This window comes from Oenanthe melanoleuca, unplaced genomic scaffold (genome assembly GCF_029582105.1).
Source record: "Oenanthe melanoleuca isolate GR-GAL-2019-014 unplaced genomic scaffold, OMel1.0 S001, whole genome shotgun sequence".
Taxonomy (NCBI): domain Eukaryota; kingdom Metazoa; phylum Chordata; class Aves; order Passeriformes; family Muscicapidae; genus Oenanthe; species Oenanthe melanoleuca.
The window spans coordinates 3,939,686-3,961,722 of NW_026612650.1; the positions used below are offsets into that span (position 1 = coordinate 3,939,686).

General features: G+C 49.6%; 3 protein-coding genes across 7 annotated transcripts in view; 2 read left to right on the forward strand and 1 right to left on the reverse strand.

The window, feature by feature from the left end:
* Positions 1–201: 201 nt before the first annotated feature.
* The window catches only part of LOC130266173 (zinc finger protein 3-like), a 164,538-nt gene continuing 142,702 nt past the window's right edge, over positions 202–22,037 (reverse strand). The window contains exons 1-2 of one of the 3 annotated variants that reach the window (XM_056515527.1): positions 11,363–11,698; positions 202–3,603 (exon numbers count right to left, since the gene is read on the reverse strand). In XM_056515527.1, the coding sequence (XP_056371502.1) occupies positions 2,836–3,576 (741 nt within the window). In that variant the 5' untranslated portion in view covers positions 3,577–3,603; positions 11,363–11,698 and the 3' untranslated portion in view covers positions 202–2,835. Of the gene's footprint in view, positions 3,604–11,329; positions 11,699–22,037 lie in introns of those variants that run through there. The other 2 variants (XM_056515528.1, XM_056515529.1) reach the window with 2 other exon arrangements.
* On the forward strand, positions 12,159–16,219 carry LOC130266157 (zinc finger protein ZFP2-like). Of its 3 annotated transcripts, XM_056515502.1 has the most exons (4): positions 12,159–12,246; positions 12,835–13,023; positions 14,747–15,674; positions 16,069–16,219. In XM_056515502.1, the coding sequence occupies exons 2-3, from the start codon at positions 13,021–13,023 to the stop codon at positions 15,662–15,664; spliced, it is 921 nt and encodes a 306-aa protein (XP_056371477.1). In that variant the 5' UTR covers positions 12,159–12,246; positions 12,835–13,020; the 3' UTR covers positions 15,665–15,674; positions 16,069–16,219. The 3 variants fall into 3 exon arrangements, with proteins under 3 accessions (XP_056371477.1, XP_056371476.1, XP_056371478.1); XM_056515501.1 differs by having other exon boundaries at positions 14,747–16,219; XM_056515503.1 differs by lacking the exon at positions 12,835–13,023 and having other exon boundaries at positions 14,530–16,219.
* LOC130266174 (zinc finger protein 239-like) overlaps positions 12,173–22,037 on the forward strand; it is a 43,058-nt gene continuing 33,193 nt past the window's right edge. The window contains exon 1 of the mRNA XM_056515533.1: positions 12,173–12,246. The gene's annotated coding sequence lies outside the window, so the exon portion shown is untranslated. The remainder of the gene's footprint in view (positions 12,247–22,037) is intronic.

Below are 22,037 nucleotides of genomic sequence, written 5' to 3' on the forward strand. Positions count from 1 at the left end.
AAAAGCAAATCAAGGACAAAAAGCATTTCCATGACTGTACGAGCTGAGGATCCACGTGCTTTGGAGGAAGGAAAGTACCTTTTTTGGAGGGGTTTTCACCTCACTGTCTCCAAAATCTTGGTCTTTGCCCCAGTTCATCAGCATTTGGCTGCAGAAGACACCCTTGGGGAATAGGAAATCAAAATCCTGGAGTCACTGAGGTTGGATGTAGTGGTTTTGGTTTATTAATTTGAACTTTTTTTCTTGTGAGGATTAGAAGTAGGCAAAAAACAGGCTTTACTTTGAACAGTATAAAGAGAAATTTTATTACTAAAAGCTACACGAAAAATATACTTAGAATAAAACTTTAGATTACTTCTTTTTTTTTTATACTGAAAACATACAAAAGCAACTCAGTTTACCATCTTTAAAATAATTTTTTACTAATTGACTTGAAAGAGGAGACTTGTTTTCAGTCTCTGAGCATTTCTTCACAAGAAACAGTTTTCTTGTGGTTTTGATGTTACAGTGATTAGCCACCCAGGAGAATGGAAATCTTATTACTATCTAAAAACCCTTTTTTCAGACTAACAGTTTTTCTCATAACTTTTACTGAGAACTATATTAACTTATGAGGCACACTTTAAGGGTTATAACAGTTTAAACAAAAACTTACTTTATTTTTGAGAATAGAAGTTTTTTTTCTTTTTCTTTTTTTGGGGAAAACAACTGTGGCTTGTTTATTATTTAAACTTAGGGGATTACAGGAATTTTAGCATTTGTTTACTTTAATACTAATGCTTTTGTTTATATTTTCAGTTAGAACAATTATATTCACTTCATAATATTTTTATATGTTATAGGCAAACAAGAGTTTTTTCTACATAGTAAAATAAAATGAAATTTTAGTTCACAACTTTTTTTCTTCACTTGTAATTTGACTTTTTGTTTGATTTTGGTGTTTTTATTTTGTTTCTGTGTGCATTACTATTTTGGTTTTTATTTGTTTTGGTTTTGTTTTTTTGTTTTTTTATTTAGGAGAGAGAATAAAGTATCTGTAAAGTTTTATTCTAGGCATTGAAGGAATTAATACCTTGCCATACCAGCAGAGGGTTTTGTGATATTTTCCAGGTGGGGCAGTCAGAGTTATTTACAATAAAGAGTCTTTCAATGCCACGCTGGGGGCTGGGTGAAGACTGCAGGGTTTAGTCAGAGAAGCGGTGATGAGTTTCTGGTTTAATGGCTGTTCTCCGGCACCCGCTGCACTCAATTCCAGCCCCAGGCCACGGGTTCTTCCTCCACCCTGCCCAGCAGACAAGGCTGTGGGGGCCTTGCCAGAACGGGGCTCAGCTGTTTTTCCCCCAGGCCGCGGGGGCAGCAGGGCAGGCCCGGCTGTTCGGAGCCGCTCCGGGCTGGGGCAGGGCAGGGTTCTGCCGAGCCGCGGCCGTGCCAGGGGGCAGAGATGTCAGCAACGGGCCTTTCCTTTCCTTTCCTTTCCCTGGATATCGGGGTCCCTGCTTGAAAACGGGGCCTGGCAGCTTCCTGAGCTCTGAGTCAGAGCCCGCCTGCCCCTGCCCGGCCCGGGCCGCGTGGAGGGGACCTGGGCTGGTGTTACTTTGTGAGAGGCTGGAAGGGAAAGAGAACTTGCCCGAGACTTTTTGTCTTTACATGTGTATTATAGATGAATAAACTTGCTTAATGCTGTAACAATGTGTCAATGTGTCAATATTAAAATCCGACACTGACTGGTTCATGTCAGATACAAGGAAAACTGCCCAGGTGTCGGCAGATAAAAAATTTCGTGAAATCTTTACAAACCACCACATGGGAAAAGACCTCCAAGACCAGTATTCCTGGATGCCACCAGAAAATAGGAGTGAACACAAAAGATTTTCTGAGGTTGAAAGTCAAGAAATCCATTCTCCCCAAGGAATTCCCAATGTCGGTTTGCGTCCTGATGGATGTTTCTGCCCCTGAGTTCATCCAGGTGCCCACAGGGAGACAGGATGATGCAGAGTCCCCCCAGCCAGGTGTCTTCCCAACACGGATCACCAGGACCAGGGATCACCAGGGCTCTGCCCAACGGGTGTGTTGCGGGTTGAGTATTTTTCTATTACTGTGTCAATTTATAGAATTTTTCCCATTATCATGCCAGTGGAGCTGGCTAGGTTACACCCAGGACCTTTGACAACTCTAGACAAAAGGGACAGGTGGGAGCTGGGCGTACTGAGGGGTGACTCATGCTTCCAGAGAGACTCATGTTTCCAGGGAGCTCAGAGGAGGATTCCTCCCATCTGGAGCCACAGAGCCGAACGCAGGAGAGCCAGACCCTCTGCGATCACCTGCCCTGCATCTGCCTCGCTGTAGCCTCCTGCCTCTGCAGACACAGCTAAACACCCGGACACAAACAGTGAGCAAGGAGCTGCCCTCTCCAGCCGCTCCCACCCGAGACTGGCGTGGCTGCTGCCGCCCCCTCCTGCCTCCGCTCCCGCCGAGAGAGAGTGTGCCCACAGCTGAAGAAAGGATTGGAACCGAATTATCTGTTCTGTTTTGTTGGTAATTTTAACAACTGCTGTTGTTTCTGCTTGTACGATTAGACATATTAGTAAAAGAGCTATTATTCCTACCCCCTTATCTCTGACTCAGAGTCCTTGATTCAAACAATTATAATACTTGGTGGAAGTGGAATTAAAGTCTCTATTTCAAAGGAAAACTTCTGCCTTTATTGGCAGACACCTGTCCTTCAAACCGGGACGGGAGTCACTGGGGATCATCCAACACTGATCCTCCCAGGGGGAATGGAGCTGAGCAGAGCACGAAGCTCTTCCCACACTTGGGGCACTCACAGGGCTTCCCTTAGTGGTGCCTCCCTTGGTGCCGGGTCAAGGTTGAGGTCTGTGAGAAGCTCTTCCCACACTCAGGGCACTCGTAGGGCCTCTCCCCGGTGTGGATGCGCTGGTGTCTGATTAGATGGGAGGTGCGTTTGAATCCCTTCCTGCAGTCGGGGCAGCGGAAGGGCCTCTCCTCTGTGTGAATCTGCTCATGTTTGAGGCAATCGGAGCTGGTCTGAAACCTCTTCCCACACTCAGAACACTCGAAAGGCCTCTCCCCAGTGTGGATGCGCTGGTGTCTTCTCAGGTGACAGCTCCACCCAAAGCTCTTCCCACATTCCAAGCAGGTGTAGGGCCGTTCTCCCGTGTGGACCACCTGGTGCAGCATCAGATCAGATATTGCCCTGAAGCTCTTCCCACATTTCCCACATTCATAGGGCTTCTCCCCAGTGTGGATCCTCTGGTGTTGGATCAAGTGGGAGCGCCGCCTGAAGCTCTTCCCACATTTCCCACACTCATAGGGCTTTTCCCCAGTGTGGATCCTCTGGTGCCGGATCAGCCAGGAGCTCCACCTGAAACCCTTCCCACATTCCAAGCATTTCTGGGGCTTCTCCCCACCATGAGGCTTCTCCACCAGCTCTGAGCTCTGGCTGGACCTCCGGCTGCCTTCCTGGCTAAGGGAGGGTCTTTCCTGCTTGCAGCTCCCTGGGCTGGGTTTGCAGCTCCCCCTTGTGATGTATCTCTGGAGCTTTTCCTTCTCCTCCATCTGCCCACGCCTTGGGAATAAAAATCCCTGGTATAGGGAAAGAACAAGAGGAGAGCACTTTGGGTTGGAGGTTCCTCCACGCCCAAGTTCATCTCAGGAAGATATTAGGCATCTTGTGTCCTTAAGAACCACCAAAACACCAAGATTCAGCTCAAACATCTTAGGAACATCAATACACAGAAAAAAAAATCCTGCAAACAGCAAGATTTAGCCAGCATTCCTTCAAAAACATAAACATTCAGAACCTGCAAAACACAAAGCACAAACATTTAGCCCAATAAAGGTCAGAAACACGAAGATTCACTCCTGTGAAAATTGCGGATCCCCACTCCTGTAAGCTGCTGCATGTGGGGAGGCAACGCTCCTGGGGCTGGGGGGGAGAGGCTACAGATACAGGGAGGGGTGGAACCTTGTGCTGCTTCCTGTTTCTGCTCCTCTTCCTCCTACTATTCCTCCTTCTCCCGCACAATCCCACCTTCTCCTCCCATGTGCATCATTTGACCATTTTCTTCTTCAACCCTGCTTCTCCTTCCCTTCTCCTGCTGCCCCCAGGCCCAGCACCCACTGCCGGCTCCCTCTTCCCCCCAGAATCCCAGCGCAGTGGCAGGGATGGAGCTGGGGCAGCTCGGGCTGGGGCAGCGCTGGGCTCTCGGCCGCTCCCGCCTGCACTCGGTCCCCACTGCAGCCGCTCCCGCCACGACAGCGCGGGGGGGCCCGGCCTTGGCGCTGCCCCCTCCCACCTCCCCAAATTCCCCTCGCGAGGGGCGCTGGGGCCCAGGGGGATGCAGGTGGGGTCCTACTGGGAGCTGCGGCCTGGACCCCCATGGAAGGAAGAACAGGAAAGTGTCTTTACAAACAGATGCTGGGAATCTGCTTGGAGATAGAGCCAGGGATGTGTACATAAGTGACAGCAGAAGCCATCAGGTTCAGAAAATGTTATTAATTGACCACACAGACTGCTGCTCAGCCAAGGTCCTGCTAAATTAATGAACTCCCAGAAAAAAAAGGAAGATTTTTAAGAGCCATGAATATCGTTAGCTATACAGAAGTGGGCTGCATATTAAGGGGGAGATGCAGTAGACGAATTGGAAAATTTGTACCTCTTAGGTACTTCAACCAATGGGGAAACAGATATGCAGATGTGTGTTGGGAATGATGAAACAAGAAAACCTTATAAATATAAGTGCTTAGGAAAAGATTTTGAAACCACAAGCGAAATAGAAATGATAGCAGTTTTCGACTGTGGGGCTGAGAGCAACAATGTGAATGTTTGAGGCCTCCTTCCTTTGTTTAGACAAACCCAAACACCACTAATACCAAAGAAGCAAGCAGATATCCTCTTCTAAGTATGGCTGGAAAGGTTTAGAGCTAAGGTTTAGAGATAAGAAAGCAGCAAAACATGGTAATATAGCAATTCCTGTAGGTTGCATGCAAATATTAGAAATTTGTATCTTGTAATAGATTGGTTAGTGGAAATTTGAATATGCAACATAGAAGATTTATTGTGTTGTAAACAGGAAAATTGCTCTTACTTCTCTTACCTCTCTTACTTCTTATCTCTCTCACCACTCTCTTACCCCTCACTCTTTTACCTCTTACATCGTTCCCTTCTCTTACCTCTGAGAACTCCTGCCCCCTCTCTCTCTCACAGTCCTACTCTGAGCTGTGGCTGGCAGCTCTCAGCAGGGCACTGTATCCCCATGCCCGTTACAATAAACTACAAATTTCAAGACCAGAATATAGAGAGCTCCTGATGTTTGTCCTGATGACCGTCACACCTATAGTGACTCTCACAGATGTGGCCGGGAAAATTAGAATGAAAAGGAGGCTGTGTCCTCCAACAATTGCAGAGACCCCATGGGAAATGTCCCACGGCCTCTCTGTTCATTCAAGAATAAAATTACTTTTACAGGACTCCTCTGTATTCTTTGTGGACAGAATCCTCTGGTGACGTGAATTTTTCCATACACCTTGGGGCTCGGCCAGAATTCCTTCCCCCATCTGGGGCAGGGGCAGTGAGTGGAGCTGAAGGTGCCTCACCCAGTTTGGGTGATCGGCTCCCTTGGGGGACGGTGGCATCGGGCATGGATTGGGTACCCAAGAGTGACCAGGAGACAGACAAGTGACAGATCAGGGGGGCTGTGCAGAGTCGGCAGCCAGAGAGCACTGAAAATCTCATCAGTGAGTGCAGTGGGATCTCCGGGGACTAAACATGGCAGGGTACCCATGGAGGGGAGAAAGGGAAGCCAGGAAGGGCTCCTGGCAAATGGGATGATGATCCCAAAATATCTCTGAAGGGTCCCTTGGGAGCACGTTGAGGGAACTTGCACATTCTCCCACAGGTAATTGAGGACAGGACAGGGGGTCAATAAGGGAAGTCCAGAAGGGATTTAGAAACCAGGGAATAGATGCTGTTCGTGTGCTGGAAAGGGACTGAGTGAAGGGGAGTGTGCAGGAATATGGTTCAGGGAAGAAGCAGCAAGAAGAATCTATGTGGTAAGAAAAAGAATGACGGAAAAGAGAAGGAAGAGAAAAATACTGAGGATAGGGATGTTTTCAGCAGGCTCTTATCCTCAGAAGTTGCCAACTGCTCCAGATCCTTTGTATCCCTGGTTCCCAGGACAGGCAGACAAGGAGGTCAGGATTTCAGGGGGTTTTTCTGTGCTGGGGAGCGGCAGGAGCGGGTGCAGAGGGGCGGCACCGGGAGCATGGGCCAGGGGCCTGTGGGGAGCTGCAGGGCCGGGCCGGGCCTGTGGGGTAGCCGGGGCTCAGTGTCGGGTGCTGCCTGAGCCCAGCACCCCCCAGGCAGGGCCGGCAGTGGCCCCCAACCCCCAGGAGGCTGCAGGATGCCCCGGCCGCTGCCCGGCCCCGTGGTCCTGCCTGCTGGGGGGGCCACGTTTGGACACTGTGGCAGGACTGGGATACGGGCTGGGGAGGGCAGGGGAGCACAGGAACAAGGAGCAAGGAATAGCTGGGAAATGTGGATTGGACGTGGAAGGATCGAGATTAGCTTTTAAGCATTTTGTTTAGGTAAACTGCAGAAATGAATGATTTTGCAGAAACTCAGCAGCTGTCAAAGGATGAGCACCCCAGGCACTGAGGAGGGCTGGAGGAGGGGCAGAAGATGCACCTGGAGCAGTTGTCATAAAGGCACAGCAGGTGAATGCAAGAAGGGTTGAGGAAAAGGCCAAGGTTAAAAAAAAAGGCCAGGGTAGTGTTTCTACAGCCCCTGAAGGATGAACACCAGGGCCCAAAGGGGCTCCAGCACACAGGGGACAAGTTTAAAATGCAGGAATTTTTATTTGCTCATAGTTGCAATTGTAATTTACGAGGAAGTCATTTAATTTGGGAATGCAAATTAATTTCCTAAAATGTGATATAGTGGCAATTTTTGTTGTGTCTTTGTGTCAAATGTCTGGCAAGGCGTATGCTGAACAGATCCTGGAAAATGTGGAAAACGAGATATGGAGCCTCTCCAAAGTACTTTGACGCAAACAGGACAAGTGGTTTCTAAAAGCAATACCCTATTCCAAGGGAGGGAAGGATGGGGTCACAGCCTTTTATTGAGTGTCTCCTAAAGGCTGGGCTTCTGGAGCCAGGGATCTCTCCCTATAATGCTCCTATACTGCCAGTCAAGAAATCTGATGGAATTGATAGAACGGTTCAGAACCTAGAAACAATAAATGAGATTATAAAACCCAGGCATGCCACAGTCTCAAACCCTTACACCATCTTGAACCAGGTTCCCTCCTCACACTGCCACCATTCAGTACTTGATGTAAAGCTGCTTTCTGGGGATGCCCACTCACACAGGATGGTAAACTGTATTTTGCCTTTGAATGGGAACAACAGGTAGAAGGGAAAATGGGAAAGATACAGACGGTCCTTCTGCAGGGATGCACAGAAGCACCACCCTTATTGGGGCAAGCCTTGCAGAAAATATCACAAGAATTTACCCCTCCCCAGGGACTGGGTTAATGTAGGATGTGGGTGACTTGCTCCAATTAGGAGAACAAGCAGTGGTAGAAGAAGCCCCAGTGAAATGGCTGAATGTACAGGCTAAAAAGTATCTTCGAATATTTGAAAAAAAAGCGCAAATGATGGAGAAAAAGGTTAAATATTAGGGACATCTTTTGTCTGAATTTTGTGGTGTATTGACCCACAGGAGGACCAGGAAATCTCAGAAGTGACGTTACCCAGCACTAAAATGGAGCTGTGACAATTATGAGGATTAACAGGCAATAGCTTGACCTGGATTGAGGACTCTCTGTTTTAGCCAGAACACTGTATGACTTTTTAAACCCACATAGACTCAACGTTGTGCTATGGACACGCCGAACAGCAAAACTTCAGACAATAAAATAAAACCAAAATGATTGGTTCCCCAGTCATGGCTCTTCCAGACTCAGAAAAGAAATTTGAAGTGTTTGTGGATGTTAAACAGTGCCATGAGAAAGGAATCCAAAAGTTTAACCCACTGTTCAGAGTGGCCTCACTGTCAGTAGAATTATATAGCCACAGCTTTAATGGCACCTGAGGCCCAAGAAATGAAGGCAGGAGGATTTCCTGTTGCTCAAGTCTGGAACCAAGTTAAAGCTTTGATAACCAAAAGAGATGCTACATGCATGAGCAGTGCTCAGTTATTACAGAATGAAACTTGTTCAGTAGCACAGGAGGATTTAGAATTGAGGACAGGGGAAGGGTTTAAGCCAGCCTCCTGTTTAAACAGCCTGCACAGGGGGCTAGGAACAAACCCATGGCTGCATTCAAGTGACAGAGCCAGGCTGGGAGAGATTGATGAGACATTGCCTGGCCTGAGGGACAAAATGTGTTTATAGATGGGTCTGCAAGGGCAGGAGAAGGGAAAAGAGTTCCAATACACACTCTGATTAAGGAAAGGGAATTATACTAAGCACAGGTTACCGCCCGCATGGTCAGCTCAACCGGCAGAGCTGTGTGTGCTGGAAAGAGCCTGGCACTGAAATGCCCTGAGCAGGAAGGCTAAAATATCTTCTGCTGACAGCATGGCAGCTAGCAGGGTGGTAAAAGCAATTCTGACTTCTTCAGCAATCACTGGATCACTTATTAAGTATTTCTAAAACAAGTAACTCCAAGATAAGGGAGTGTGGAACAGATGGGGAACTCATGTTACAGGAAAGATCCTTCAGGCGGTTATGGCTGCTTTAGTAACACAATGGGACCAACACAAGCCCTGGCAACCCCAGAGCTCAAATCAGGTAGAAAGAATGAATGTGGAAATAAAGAAACTCATTCAGAAGCTGGTGATAGGATCCAAGATGCCATGGGTACAGCTTTTGCCATTGACAAGAATAAGAGCTAGACGCAGGGCAGATATTCAATTATGCCCCTTGGAATTGGTGTTTGGAATTCCTTACCCTGCCAATTTTCCACCGAGTTGGAAGTGCAGATAAGGGATGTATATTTCAAACAGTTTGTGCCCACAATCCTGTCTCCTGTGAAGTCTCACCCTTAGGAAGCTGGGCTGGCACAGAGCCTGCCTTGGCACTTTGCTCTTCCCAACATCCGACCAGGTCATCGGGTCCTGCCTGAGGAGGGCAAAGCACCACTGGTGGCCAAATGCCATGTCCATCCCAAGTGTCCCTGAGCACAGAAACAGCCCCAGCACAGCTCAGCACAGGGGGACCCCTCACCCTGGGCTCAGGGGCTCTCAAGCCCTGCAGATTTGCACTTCCCGGCTGCAGCACCAGCATGGGAGGCCCCACTGAGCCTGCACTGAAGGCAACGCATCAGCAGCCAGGGCTCCACAGCTGGGGAAGCCTCTGGGCCTGCCCACACATCCTCTGCTCAAATCCTCTGCCTGGGCACCCTCCTTTGGCATCTCCAGCCACTGGGGCCAATCCTTGCTGCCACTGCTGCAGCTTCGCTGCTTTCTGTGCCTGCACTGCCACAGCTGCTGGGGAACACAACGGCACAATTCCACTCTGGCTCTCAATCACACTCACACACTGCGCTGGGGGTGATTAGAAAATCACAGGAAAAAACAAAACAGGGATGGTTTTGGAAAATATATCTAGTTTAAATTTTCAAAAAACCTTATTTCTCTACTCAGGCATGGTTTGCCTTGTTCTTGAGAAAGAAATCATAAAAGGTTTTTTCAAGGGATGCTACACCGCTCAACAGAAATGAGTTCAACATCTCAAGAGACTGGGAATGGCCCAAAAGACACCCACAAAATAACGACCATTAACAAAACACCAAGGACCATCAGCAAACGTCAAGGAACACCCACCCCAGACACTGTTGCCAGGAAAACTGGCGGGAGACACCTGGTCTGTAAAATTCTGGGAAGGAAATCCAGGAGTGGTACCTAATTAAGAGCAGATGAGGAGAAATCCGGGTCCAATAGGAAACCAAATATTAAGAACTACACAACTTGGAAATAATGAACAATAAAGTAAGGGATTTCAATGGGTTGAGACTTTTTAAACTTAAGGAAAAATCTAGTAAAACTCACGTGCCATGGAATGATTCTCTCTGTAGAAGGGGACGATGTGTGCATGAAATTATTTCTGTCACACATCCTGGCCAGAATCAAATAATGCCTTGATTCTCTGACACTAAAGATATCAAGTTAAAAGCAGATTGTGGAGGGCCATGAGTGAGTAATGCAATGACTGCTCTGAAAGTGAAGCATCTGTTCCAGGCAGCCAGGAGAGAAACTACAGAAATGGAAATTAACACTGCGGGGGCAAAGTACCCATTTATCATTTGAATTAGAGGATTAGATTACAAGCTGTCCTCCAAATAATAACCAACTAAAAAAATCTAGCTCCTGACCTTCCTGCCGACCCAACTTCACCAAGCAAGAAGGCGAGAGCTGGGGAAATTTAATGACTCTAGGTGCTGTATGCAAAGAGATGATGACTGAAAAGTGGTTAAAAAAGAAAATATGAAACTTGCTCATATTCTGATCCAAAAGTAGAAAGGATAGGAATGGGACACGTTTTCGTGGTTCCTTGGCAGACCATGGGTTAAACGAATGCTGTTCCTCCTCTGATGTGCTGCAGCAACTCTCATCCTTTTCCCAAGCATGACATCTTCCTATGTGCAGCTCATTCAGCAGGTGAGCAAGGGAATGCAGGTGGCAGCCAGGCCTGATCTAGAAACGGCTACAGAAGGACAGGGAGTGAGTGCACTGAGAATAATCCCAGAACCTAAGAAGATCCAGAAGAAAAAACAGAGTCAATGAGTGAATCTGCTTAGAGAAAAGGCCAGGGACTTGTACATGAGAAAGCAATGGGAGAAATCTTCAGTTTCAGAAAATGGTACTAATTGACACAGACTGCTGCTCAGCCAAGATCCTGCTCAATTCCTGGACTTGGAGAAGGAGAAACACTTAACAGAGCCGTGAAAATTGGATGTTATACTAAAGGAGCGGTGCATATTAAGGAGGACATGCAGCAGGCGGATCGGGAAATCTGAACCTTCGAAGTACCTCAGCCAGTGGGGAAAGAGAGAGGGAGATGCAGCCGGGAAAATGAGGATAAAAAGGAGGCTGCGTTTTAGAGACCGAATGGCAAATGCCGCATGGCCACCGGCTTTATTCATCAATAAAGTCACTTTTACAGGACTCCTCTATCTCCTTTGGGCACACAAACCTCTGGCCACGTGAATTTTCCCGCACAGCCCCGGGGGCTCTCTCAAACATCCCTTGCCCGCCTCGGGCTCCTGCCGGGGCTCCACGTGGGTCCCGGCTCCATCCCGAACTCACTCCGAGCTCCCACCGCCCGCAGCTCCCGCTCACCCCGAGCTCCCGGCGGTTCAGGGCAGCAGCGGGGCCTTGGCCTGATGCCCAGGCCGGGACCAGTGCGGGAGCCGCTCCTCAGGCGAGGTTTCCGAGAAATGGCGGAGCTCAGGGAAGGGGAAAGGAGCCCGTGCCGTGTTCAGAGCCCGCCTTTCGCTGCGATTGCCTGACTCTGCCGTCACTCCTCACACTCGCGCGCTGATTGGACAGAGCGGGGACAAGCCCGGCCCCGGCGCCAAAGGCACCATTGTGGGAGCATCTGTGCGGCCCAGTATTGGCGCTAGCGCTCGGAGCCCTGTGAGGTGGCGGCGGAGCTCGGAGGTGGCCCCAGCGCAGGTGGGAGCCGCTCGAGACTCGTTTCGATCGGAGGGGACGGCAGGGGGCTCTGGCGGGTTCGTTGCGCCGTGCCCGGCCCGTGTTCCCCCTGGGCTGAGGGCGCTGCGGGAGCGGCTGCTCGCGGTCCCCTTCCTGCTGAGCCCTTGGCAGGAGCCGCAGCCGGGGAAGCGCCGGCTTGTCCCGTTCCTGTGGGTAGCACTGAGCTGGCTATATCGTCCCCGGGATGCTGCGCTGTGGCCGCCTCCGAGTTCCGCCGCAGCTCCCGGGCCAGCACAGACGCGCCTTTGCTGAGCCAGGGGTGCTCTGGGAGCAGCAACGGCGCGGCCTTTTCCCGGTTTTGCCCAATCAGCGCGGACAACTAGGAGTGACAGCACAATCAGCCAATCGCAGCGAGGAGCGGGCTCTGCACCAGGATGTAAATCTCCTTGCCTTTTCCCCTCGCTGCGCCATTTCTCGGAAACCTCGCCTGAGTAGCGGCTCCATCGCTGGGCCCAGCCCGGGCATCGGGCCAAGGAACCGCTGCTGCCCTGAACCGCCGGGAGCTCGGGGTGAGCGGGAGCTGCGGGCGGTGGGAGCTGGGAGTGAGTCCGGGATGGAGCCGGGACCCACGTGGAGCCCCGGCAGAAGCCCGAGGCGGGCAAGGGATGTTTGAGAGAGCCCCCGGGGCTGTGCGGGAAAATTCACGTGGCCAGAGTTTTGTGTGCCCAAAGGAGACAGAGGAGTCCTGTAAAAGTGATTTTATTGATGAATAAAGGGAGAGGCCGTGCGGCATTTGCCATTCGGTCTCTAAAACGCAGCCTCCTTTTTATCCTCATTTTCCCGGCTGCATCTCCCTCTTCTGAAAAAAAGGGAAAGACACTTGGAAGGTTCAGATTTCCCGTTCCGCCTGCTGCATGTCCTCCTTAATATGCACCGCTCCTTTAGTATAACATCCAATTTTCACGGCTCTGTTAAGTGTTTCTCCTTCTCCAAGTCCAGGAATTGAGCAGGATCTTGGCTGAGCAGCAGTCTGTGTCAATTAGTACCATTTTCTGAAACTGAAGATTTCTCCCATTGCTTTCTCATGTACAAGTCCCTGGCCTTTTCTCTAAGCAGATTCACTCATTGACTCTGTTTTTTCTTCTGGATCTTCTTAGGTTCTGGGATTATTCTCAGTGCACTCACTCCCTGTCCTTTTGTAGCCGTTTCTGGATCAGGCCTGGCTGCCACCTGCATTCCCTTGCTCACCTGCTGAATGAGCAGCACTCAGCAAGGTGTTGTGCGTGGGAAAAGGATGAGAGTTGCTGCAGCACATCAGAGGAGGAACAGCATTCGTTTAACCCATGGTCTGCCATTGAACCACGAAAACGTGTCCCATTCCCATCCTTTCTACTTTTGGATCAGAATATGAGCAAGTTTCATATTTTCTTTTTTAACTGTTTCACCACTTTTCAGTCATCATCTCTTTGCATACAGCACCTAGAGTCATTAAATTTTACACAAACTTCTCTTCCTTCTGTTAATTGATAATCTGATTCTATCCCATGGTGAAATGTCTTGTTCTTTGTTTTCCTGGATTGCTCGGCAGGAAGGTCAGGAGCTGGAGCTGTCGAGTCAATTATTATTTTAAGGACTGCTAGTATTCTTTAGTACGTAAATATAATAATAATAGCATTAATAATAATAAGAATGATAACAGTAACATGAATATTAATCACAGCAGTAATAATTATAATAATATTTAGTTTTGTACCTAATTATGCCACTCAAATTATCGGTGAATTTTTTGTCTCCTGATATGCATTTCTTAGGGTCCCCAGGGACTTGTCCATGGTGTTGTAGGATTTGTTGTGGTGTCTGTTCATCTTTTCCCCATTTTTGGGAGCTCCCTCCAGCCAAGGCTGCATCATTTTACCACTTTTCTGTAATTAAATCATCGGTTACTTGGATTCCCAACTGATTTCTCTGGACTATCAAAAACACCTCAGTGCTCTAATGCACCTTATGTAACAGACAGTGACAGTATATGTTGAAGTGGGGAGAGGGATATCTCCCCCCACATTTTTAGTGAAGTTTTCACAACATTCTCCATTTACTCTTTTCCTTTGCATCTGAACCATTTTTTGTTGCACTCAGATATCCTCATTATCAGATATCCTCACTTTAGCTGTGCAAATTCCATCTGTGCAAGCAGGCAGAGCTTGGCATGAGGGCCAGAGGGGATCAGCCCAATTCCTCCCCCAGTCAAGAAAACCTTGGTACCTTGCCCACACTTTGCCCCAGCAGTGTTAATTTGCATTTCTAAAGCTCCTCTCCAGGCTGCCTGGAACTGATGCTTCTCTTCCAGAGCAGACATTGGATGACTCATATGTGGCCCCCCTACAATCTGCTTTTTTTTTCTTATTAACAATTTTCTGTTAACATTTTATCCTTTAAAGTGTCACCTTTAAAGCTCTTCTAGTTTTGCAAAGTCCATCCTAAAGGTGAACATTGAAAAACCCATTCTGAAATTTTGCCATCACTTAGAATCACTCACGTATATACAGGAAAAATTGCAATGGAAATGGTCAAACACTGCACGTGGGAGGAGAAGGTGGGATTGTGCAGGAGAAGGAGGAATAGGAGGAGGAAGAGGAGTTTGAGGAAGAGTAGAGACACAGGAGGAGCAGAAACAGGAAGGAGCACAAGGTTCCACTCCTCCCTGTATCTGTAGCCTCTCCCCAGCCCCAGCAGCATTGTCCCCATCAAATGCAGCAGCTGACCAGAGATAGGGATCCACGATTTTCACAGCTGTCAATGTTGGTGTTTCTGAGCTTTACTGGGCTAAATGTTGGTGGCTTTGTTTTTTGCAGGGGCTGAATCTCTGTATTTTGGAGGGGATCTTGGCGAATCTTGCTGTTTTGTGGATTTTTCATCTGTGTCGTGATTTTTGGAAGTTTTTTGGGCGAAATCTTGGTGTCTTGGAGATTCTTAGGGACACAAGATGCCCAATGTGTTCTTGAGTTGCTCTTTGGCAAAGAAAAGCCCCCAGCCCAAGGCAATCTCCTCTTGCTTTTTCTCCCAAATCAGGATTTCCCATTCCCTAGGTGTGGGTGCAAGGAGGAGGAGGAAAAGCCCGAGAGTTCCCTCATGAGGAGAGGCTGCAAACCCAGGCCAGGATGCTGCAAGGAGAAAAGACCCTCCCTGAGCCGCAAAGGCGGCAGGAGATCCAGGCAGAGCTCAGAGCTGGTGGAGAAGCCCCACAAGTGCTTGGAATGTGGGAAGGGTTTCAGGTGGAGCTCTGAGCTGATCCGGCACCAGAGGATACACACTGGGGAACGGCCCTACGTGTGTGGAGTATGTGGGAAGAGCTTCAGCCAGAGCTGCAACCTGACCCAGCACCAGAGGATCCACACTGGGGAGAGGCCCTACAAGTGTGGGGAATGTGGGAAGGGATTCAGAGACAGCTCCACCCTGACCCACCACCAGAGGACCCACAGTAGGGAACGGCCCTATGAGTGCGAGGAATGTGGGAAGAGCTTCACCCAGAGCACCAACCTGATCCAACACCAGATGATCCACACTGGGGAGCGGCCTTTTGAGTGTGGTAAATGCAAGAAGAGTTTCTGCACAATATCTGATCTGATGCGGCACCAGGTGATCCACACAGGGGAACGGCCCTACACCTGCTTGGAATGTGGGAAGAGCTTTGGGTGGATGTGCTACCTGAGCAAACATCAGCTCATCCACACCAGGGAGAGGCCCTACGAGTGTCCTGAGTGTGGGAAGAGGTTTCAGACCACCTCCAATCTCCTCAGACATGAGCGGATTCACACAGACGAGAGGCCTTTCCGCTGCTCTGACTGCGGGAAGGGATTCAAGCGAAATGGGCAACTCACTGTCCACCGGCGCATCCACACTGGGGAGAGGCCCTATAAGTGTCCTGAGTGTGGGAGGGGCTTCTCCTGGAGCTCTAACTTGACCCGACACCAACGGAGGCACCACTAAGAAAAGCCCTGTAAGTGCCCCGAGTGTGGGAAGAGCTTCATGCTCTGCTCCAGCTCCATCCCCCATGGGAGGATCAGTGTTGGATGATCCCCAGTGACCCCCATTGGGCAGAGCCGTGGTGATCCGTGGTCCTGGTGAATCGTGTTGGGAAGACATCTGGGTGGGGGGGCTCTGCATCATCCTGTCTCCCTGTGGGCACCTGGATGAATGCAGGGGCAGGAACATCCATTGGGACACAAACCAACATTGGGAATTCCTTGGGGGAAGTGGATTTGTTGGCTTTCAACCCCAGAAAGTTTTCTGTGTTCAGTCCTGTCTTCTGGTGGTCTTCAGGAATACTGAATGGTATTGGAGGTATTTTCCAACCTCTTTGATCACACAATTTTGATTTTCTATTACTAAAGGGTGTCTTCCGAAGCAAAATGGTGACGGACTGGGGCAATGACCAAAATTTTGGAGACAGTGAGGTGGAAATGCTTCCAAAACGGTTCTTCCCTCCCACCCGAGCACATGGATCCTCACCTGGCATGGACAAGGAAATGCTTTTCTTCTCGACTTGATTTGCTTTTCATTTCTTTTCATCCCTTTAAAACATTGAACACTAAACATAAAGACACTGAACTGAGACATGAGTGGGGACATGGGGGCACATAGACATGGTTTGGACACAGGGACCGGGTCATGGGGACACATGGACATGGCCGTGGCTATTTGTAGGCACATGGTGGGGGACATGGGCAGGGATGGAGGTGTGGGGGACAACGACAGGGATGGAAACATGGTGGGGACACAGCCATGGGTGAGGACATGGTGGGACATGGCCATGGCCCCTGCCATTGGGAGAACTTGCAGGGGCTGTGGGGGATGCTGGGTTTGAGGGAGTTGAGGGTTCCTGGGAGAGACTTGGGGCTTGCTGAGGGCTTTGGGGACCCCAGGCCGAGCGGCTCCAGCTGCGCTGGGAGACTCTGGTGGAGGTTCTGGGGCAGCTGCTCAAGGACCCCCTGCCCTGGAGCCCCAGCTGGGCATTGGGCTCCTGGAAGGGAATGAATATCCTTGTCCCCAGGAGGGAAATCCCAGCACCCCCAGGGTGTCAGGGGCAGCTGAGAGGCCATAACAGGGAGTGAAAAGCCAAACAGAACTTTCTCCCTCCAAAACTGCGCCTCAAAAGTTCCAAACCTCAGGCATTCCTCCTAGGAAAAAGTGGCAATGAAGTGCCTGAATTGAGAGATACGGAGTATGGGACCTTCAGAGTAAATAGGAGGGGTCTGGATCTCCCAAAACCAGGCATATCGGACAGAGGTGGTGGGTTGGCGGACAGTGAGGAAGGGTGGAAGAGCAGGGGAAAAGAGGAGCTGAGACCCAGAATGAGTGGGGGAGTGAACTGGATCCCCCAAATTGCATTGGTAGGGGTCCCAGTCCTCCGTTTTTCCAATCTTGCCTCCTCTTCCTAGTCTTTCTGGCCCTTCTGATTCTTCCTTGGCCCTCCTCCTCCTCCTCCTCCATCCGTTCTCTTGCTTTCCCTGGGCCCAGTGCCCATCCTTGCCCTCCCCATTTTCCCAACACCATCGCATCCTGCTGGAGGCGCTGCGATGGAGCCAGGACAGGTCAGGCTGGGTCAACGCTGGGCTCTTGGCCCACCCTGAGTGTCCTCCATGTGCCTCCTCCCCAAATTCCCTTTGTGGCTTAGTGGGGTTCTAACATCTTTGGAATTGGTGCAGTGCCATGTTGGGGTTCAGGTTCCTGCCACGTCCCCTCAGAGCAGGGTGAGAAGGCGGGACACAACATTTCCTGGGGGTTCCCATTCCCACACCATGCCAGGGCATGTTCTTCCCCCCAAGTCATGGCACCCCTCATGGGTTCCCCAATAAACAGGACCAGCCGAACTGGGAAGCTTTATTGGGAATACTGGGTGCAGCTGTTTGAGGGCAGAGTGACACCGGGCTGGGGGTCCCCAGGGGGAGCACACACGTTCACCCGAGTCCTTCTGGCCCTCAGACAGGTGAGCTCCCAGCACCACCAGTACCACCAGTAGGGCCCCAGCTCCCCTGACATGCCCCATCCCCAGCGCTGGGCGGTGCTGCCAGCCCCAAAGCAGCCATGCTGTGCTGTGGGGGGGTCCCCAGGGCCCCACCCCATGCAGCACTGGGAGCACCAGTCTGGACCAGTTCAAAGTGTGGGCAGGGGTCATCAGAACCCATGGAAGTGAGTCCACCACAAGCCGTTTAGAACCCCCAAAACTGGCAGAAAGAATCAGGATCCTCCCAAAAAACGGGTCACCTCCGCTCATAAACTAACCAGGAAATTCCCCAAAGCCATTTATAACCCCCTCAAACTGTCAGAAAGCAACAGGATCTTCCCTAATATGGGTTCCCCATGTGTTTCACTCTGGGACCCCACTCAAATGTCAGAGGCTGTTGGAGTTTGTTAAATAGAAGCCTCTCTGAGTCCCTCAGGGAGAGAGAAGAATGCAGGGATTGAATTAAAGCCTTTAGAGAAATTAAAATATATTAAGCCACACAGACATGAAGGAGAAGTGTAAGTTTTAATTTTAAGTAAGTAGAAATATTATTATGTCACATAGATATGAAGTTTAGTTTTAAGTAAGAATATACTCTATGTGCCTTAAGAAAGTTAAAACCCCTAAAATCTAGTTAAAAGTTCAGAAACTTGGCCCCAGACTGTCCTAGGTTACAATGTAAAAATGTGCCCAAAAGTGTGTATTCTATCACCATCTTCATGAGCTGTGGAAACCAAATGGGGCAGTGTTCCTTATCTAGGTGGGAGATATCCTCTGTTAATGGGCCGTCTCTTAAAAACCAGGTGAGACAATGTTCTTTATTCTTTCCATGACCCATCCTTCCTCCAGGAAGGTGTCTTCTGTTAATGGGCCATTGAGTCCCACTGTATGACTGATAAAATTCCATCATCCCATTGTGAGATGCTCCACCCATGGGGAGGAGCCAAGTTATTTCTACCTAGATAAAAACTAAGATTTGGAACACTAAGGAGGCCCTTACCCACTGGTTTCCAGAGTTCAAGAGCTACCAGACCTTTCTACAGGATCACTACTTCAACAAGGCCACTTCTGTATTTTATTTTTTTTTTCTTTTTCCTATTAAATTGTTTTTCTGACTTGGGAGTCTCCCACTCATTTTGTTTTCAAACCAGTACACGGACATATGAAAACATACTGAGAATATATCTTACATTTTCTAGATAGAAGAGATAGAACCATTTACAGGAATAGATAGCACTGTATGCGTAAATTATGACACTAGTTTTGTAGTCTGGAATTAAGATTCTGGTAGATTTAGAAGGAATGTTTTAGGTTTGTGTTTATAGCTCATTGAATGATTTACAAATAAAAAACCGCTGTACTGGGGTGAGAGACCACCATTCTCATCACCACCTGGAAGGAGAAATGCCAGGCTGCTGCTGCTTCCATCCGGGACTCTATGATGTTGTATTTCACTAATTTGGTTCATATTGCACTGAGAAAAATGGTTTGTTCTGTACTCCCCTGAAGTTCTGTGAAATTGGTTCAGCCCTCCCCTAGCTCCTCCCCACTGGTGCAACCCCATTGGCTGCAGCTTGGTTTCCCCTCCCCTCACCCAAGGTTTGAAAAATCCCCGCCATTCCATGCTTTCCCTCTCTTTTCCATGGACCCCGTTTAGGGATAAACCTTGGATTACCCAGGAAAAGGAGCCTCCTTTGGTCTTTTGCTTTGTCCATATTGAACCGCCTCCATCTCTGACCTAGAGCTAGCCAGAAGAAAGGTTGGAGAGTGGGGGAGTCTTGACAGGTGGTGCCCATCGTGAAGGCCTCCGATGCATTGGCTGGATAAAAAAGCCTTTTGGAATGCTGCCAGCAGGGAGCTGTTTTTTTCACAGCTCCTGCTGAGAAGGACGAATTGGCAGCCTGCCTAGCCCAAAGCAGTTCGGTTCTGGGCAAAAGCTTTTTTCACAGTATTTCCACATGGCCAAGACCCCCAGAAAAGGGGTGAGTAACCCTTGCTGCAGGAGGGAACCCCAAAAAAGCTCCCAGTTACCAGGGGTTGTGTGCGAGTTGCTGTTGCGACAGTGTGGCAGCAGGGTAAACCAGCCGGACCACGCAGCGGCCATGTGCAGCAGCACCGCAGGGTGGGCTACACGTGGTCGCAGGCAGAGGCGCGGGGACATGGCAGTGCTCCACTCGGACAAGCGGCAGTGCGTGCTCACAGCTGGATGTGCCGAGCGTTGTAGGCAGCCCCAGCCTGCAGTGTACTGTTGAGCTGCGAAAGGCGGTGATGCAGCGCGCTGAGCTGGAGGCGGTGGTGACCTGCGCAGCAGCAGTGCCGCGGTGGAAGCACCAAAGCCGCCATTATGTGTGCCTGCATTTTAGTTTAGGACAAAATTGGGGGAAAACCTCCAAAGGAGCCCCCCAGAGAATAAACTGCCCATGATTCCTCCGCCCACCAGGCTCTGAAAGAATTTTCCTCAGGGGGAAAAGTGGAAAAAACCTATTTATTAATGAGCAGAAGAAAAACACTTCCCAGCACCAGGGAAGAATGATCCCAGATGACAAAAAATGTTTTCACCAAAGTGAGCAAGGATGGACGAGCTCAGACAGTCGCTGCTGGGAAGGGTGAAAAGCCTCTTTGGCAGACTTCAGAGGCAGTCTCTGATGTTCAGGTCCCCGTCCGGAGCCGCTACAGATCTTCGAGATGAGGGGAAGAAGGGAGGGGGAGAAAAGGACAGAAAAAAAAAAAAATGCAGCAGCAGCAGCGGGGAGGGGGGAAAACAGCAGCGGAGCGGCAGCAGCAGCAGCAAGCCACAAGCCGGCGCGGGGGAGGAGCGGCAACGGCAGCAGGCAGCTCTGTGCAGACAGCGTGGGGTGGGCAGGGACAGGAGTAGACATAATACCAACCCGGGACATTCCACCCCTTATCCCATATCGTGAATGTTGACACACGATTTGGATATATACCCACTAAATACAATGTAAAAGCTTTTATCCGACTTGCTCAAACCTTCAACACTTACACGTTTTCTCCATCTCACTTGCTCGGACCTTTGCCACTTATACATTTCCTTCTGCCTCATGTCCATAAGATCTAACATACAGACAGTGGTGGTACACTCAACAATGATATTTGTATATAATTTCACCCTATAATCAGATCTCCCTGAGGTACACAGCGGGCTGTTCCATCTTTCTGCATTATCCACCAAGTACATCCAGGTCCTTGAGCAAAGGCAATCCCATGAATGGGTTTGCCTGTACTCGAGGAAGATTAATCCATACTGTCTTCCCTAGCAAACCTCTGGCATGGGCCACTGGGACTTTGTCTCCCTCTACTATATTAAGGCACTCAGACTGGGTGAGACCTGCTCGGTTGATGGAACCTCGAGTGTTGACTAACCAAGTGGCCTTTCCCACATGCTGCTCCCAGTTCTTGAGAGATCCCCCACCCAATGCCTTTAAGGTGGTCTTTAACAATCCATTGTACCTCTCCACTTTACCTGCAGCTGGTGCATGGTAAGGGATGTGGTACACCCACTCAATACCGTGTTCCCTAGCCCAGGTGTTGATGAGGTTATTCTTAAAATGAGTCCCACTGTCTGACTCGATCCTCTCAGGGGTACCATGCCTCCAAAGGACCTGCTTTTCCAGGCCCAGGATGGTGTTGCAGGCAGTAGCATGAGACACAGGGTAAGTCTCCAACCACCTGGTGGTGGCTTCCACCATGGTCAGTACATAACGTTTAGCCTGGCAGGTCTGAGGCAGTGCGATGTAATCAATCTGCCAGGCCTCCCTGTACTTATACTTTGCCCACCGTCCTCCATACCAAAGGGGCTTCACCCGCTTGGCCTGCTTGATGGCAGCGCAGGTCTCACAATCATGAATAACTTGGGTAATACTGTCTATGGTTAAATCCCTCGGTTGTGTGCCCACTTATAGGTGGCATCTCTGCCCTGATGGCCTGAGGCATCATGGGCCCATCGAGCCAGGAACAACTCTCCCTTATGTTCCCAATCCAAGCTGATTTTCAATTCCCCTATCTTTGCAGCCTGATCTACTTGCTGATTATTTCGCTGCTCTTCATTAGCTCTACTTCTGGGGACATGGGCATCTACATGGTGAACCTTCACAGGTAGTTTTTCTAACCAAGTAGTGATGTCTTTCCACTTGGCAGCAGCCCAGATGGCTTTTTCTCTATGCTGCCAGTTCGCCTCTTTCCATCTCTTCAGCCATCCCCACAGAGCACTGGATATCATCCAGGAATCAGTGTACAAAGAGAGCTTTGGACATTTCTCTCTTTCATCAATGTTAAGGACCAATGTTAAGTTGGACGGCTTTGAGTTCAGCGAATTGACTAGATCCCCCTTCTCCT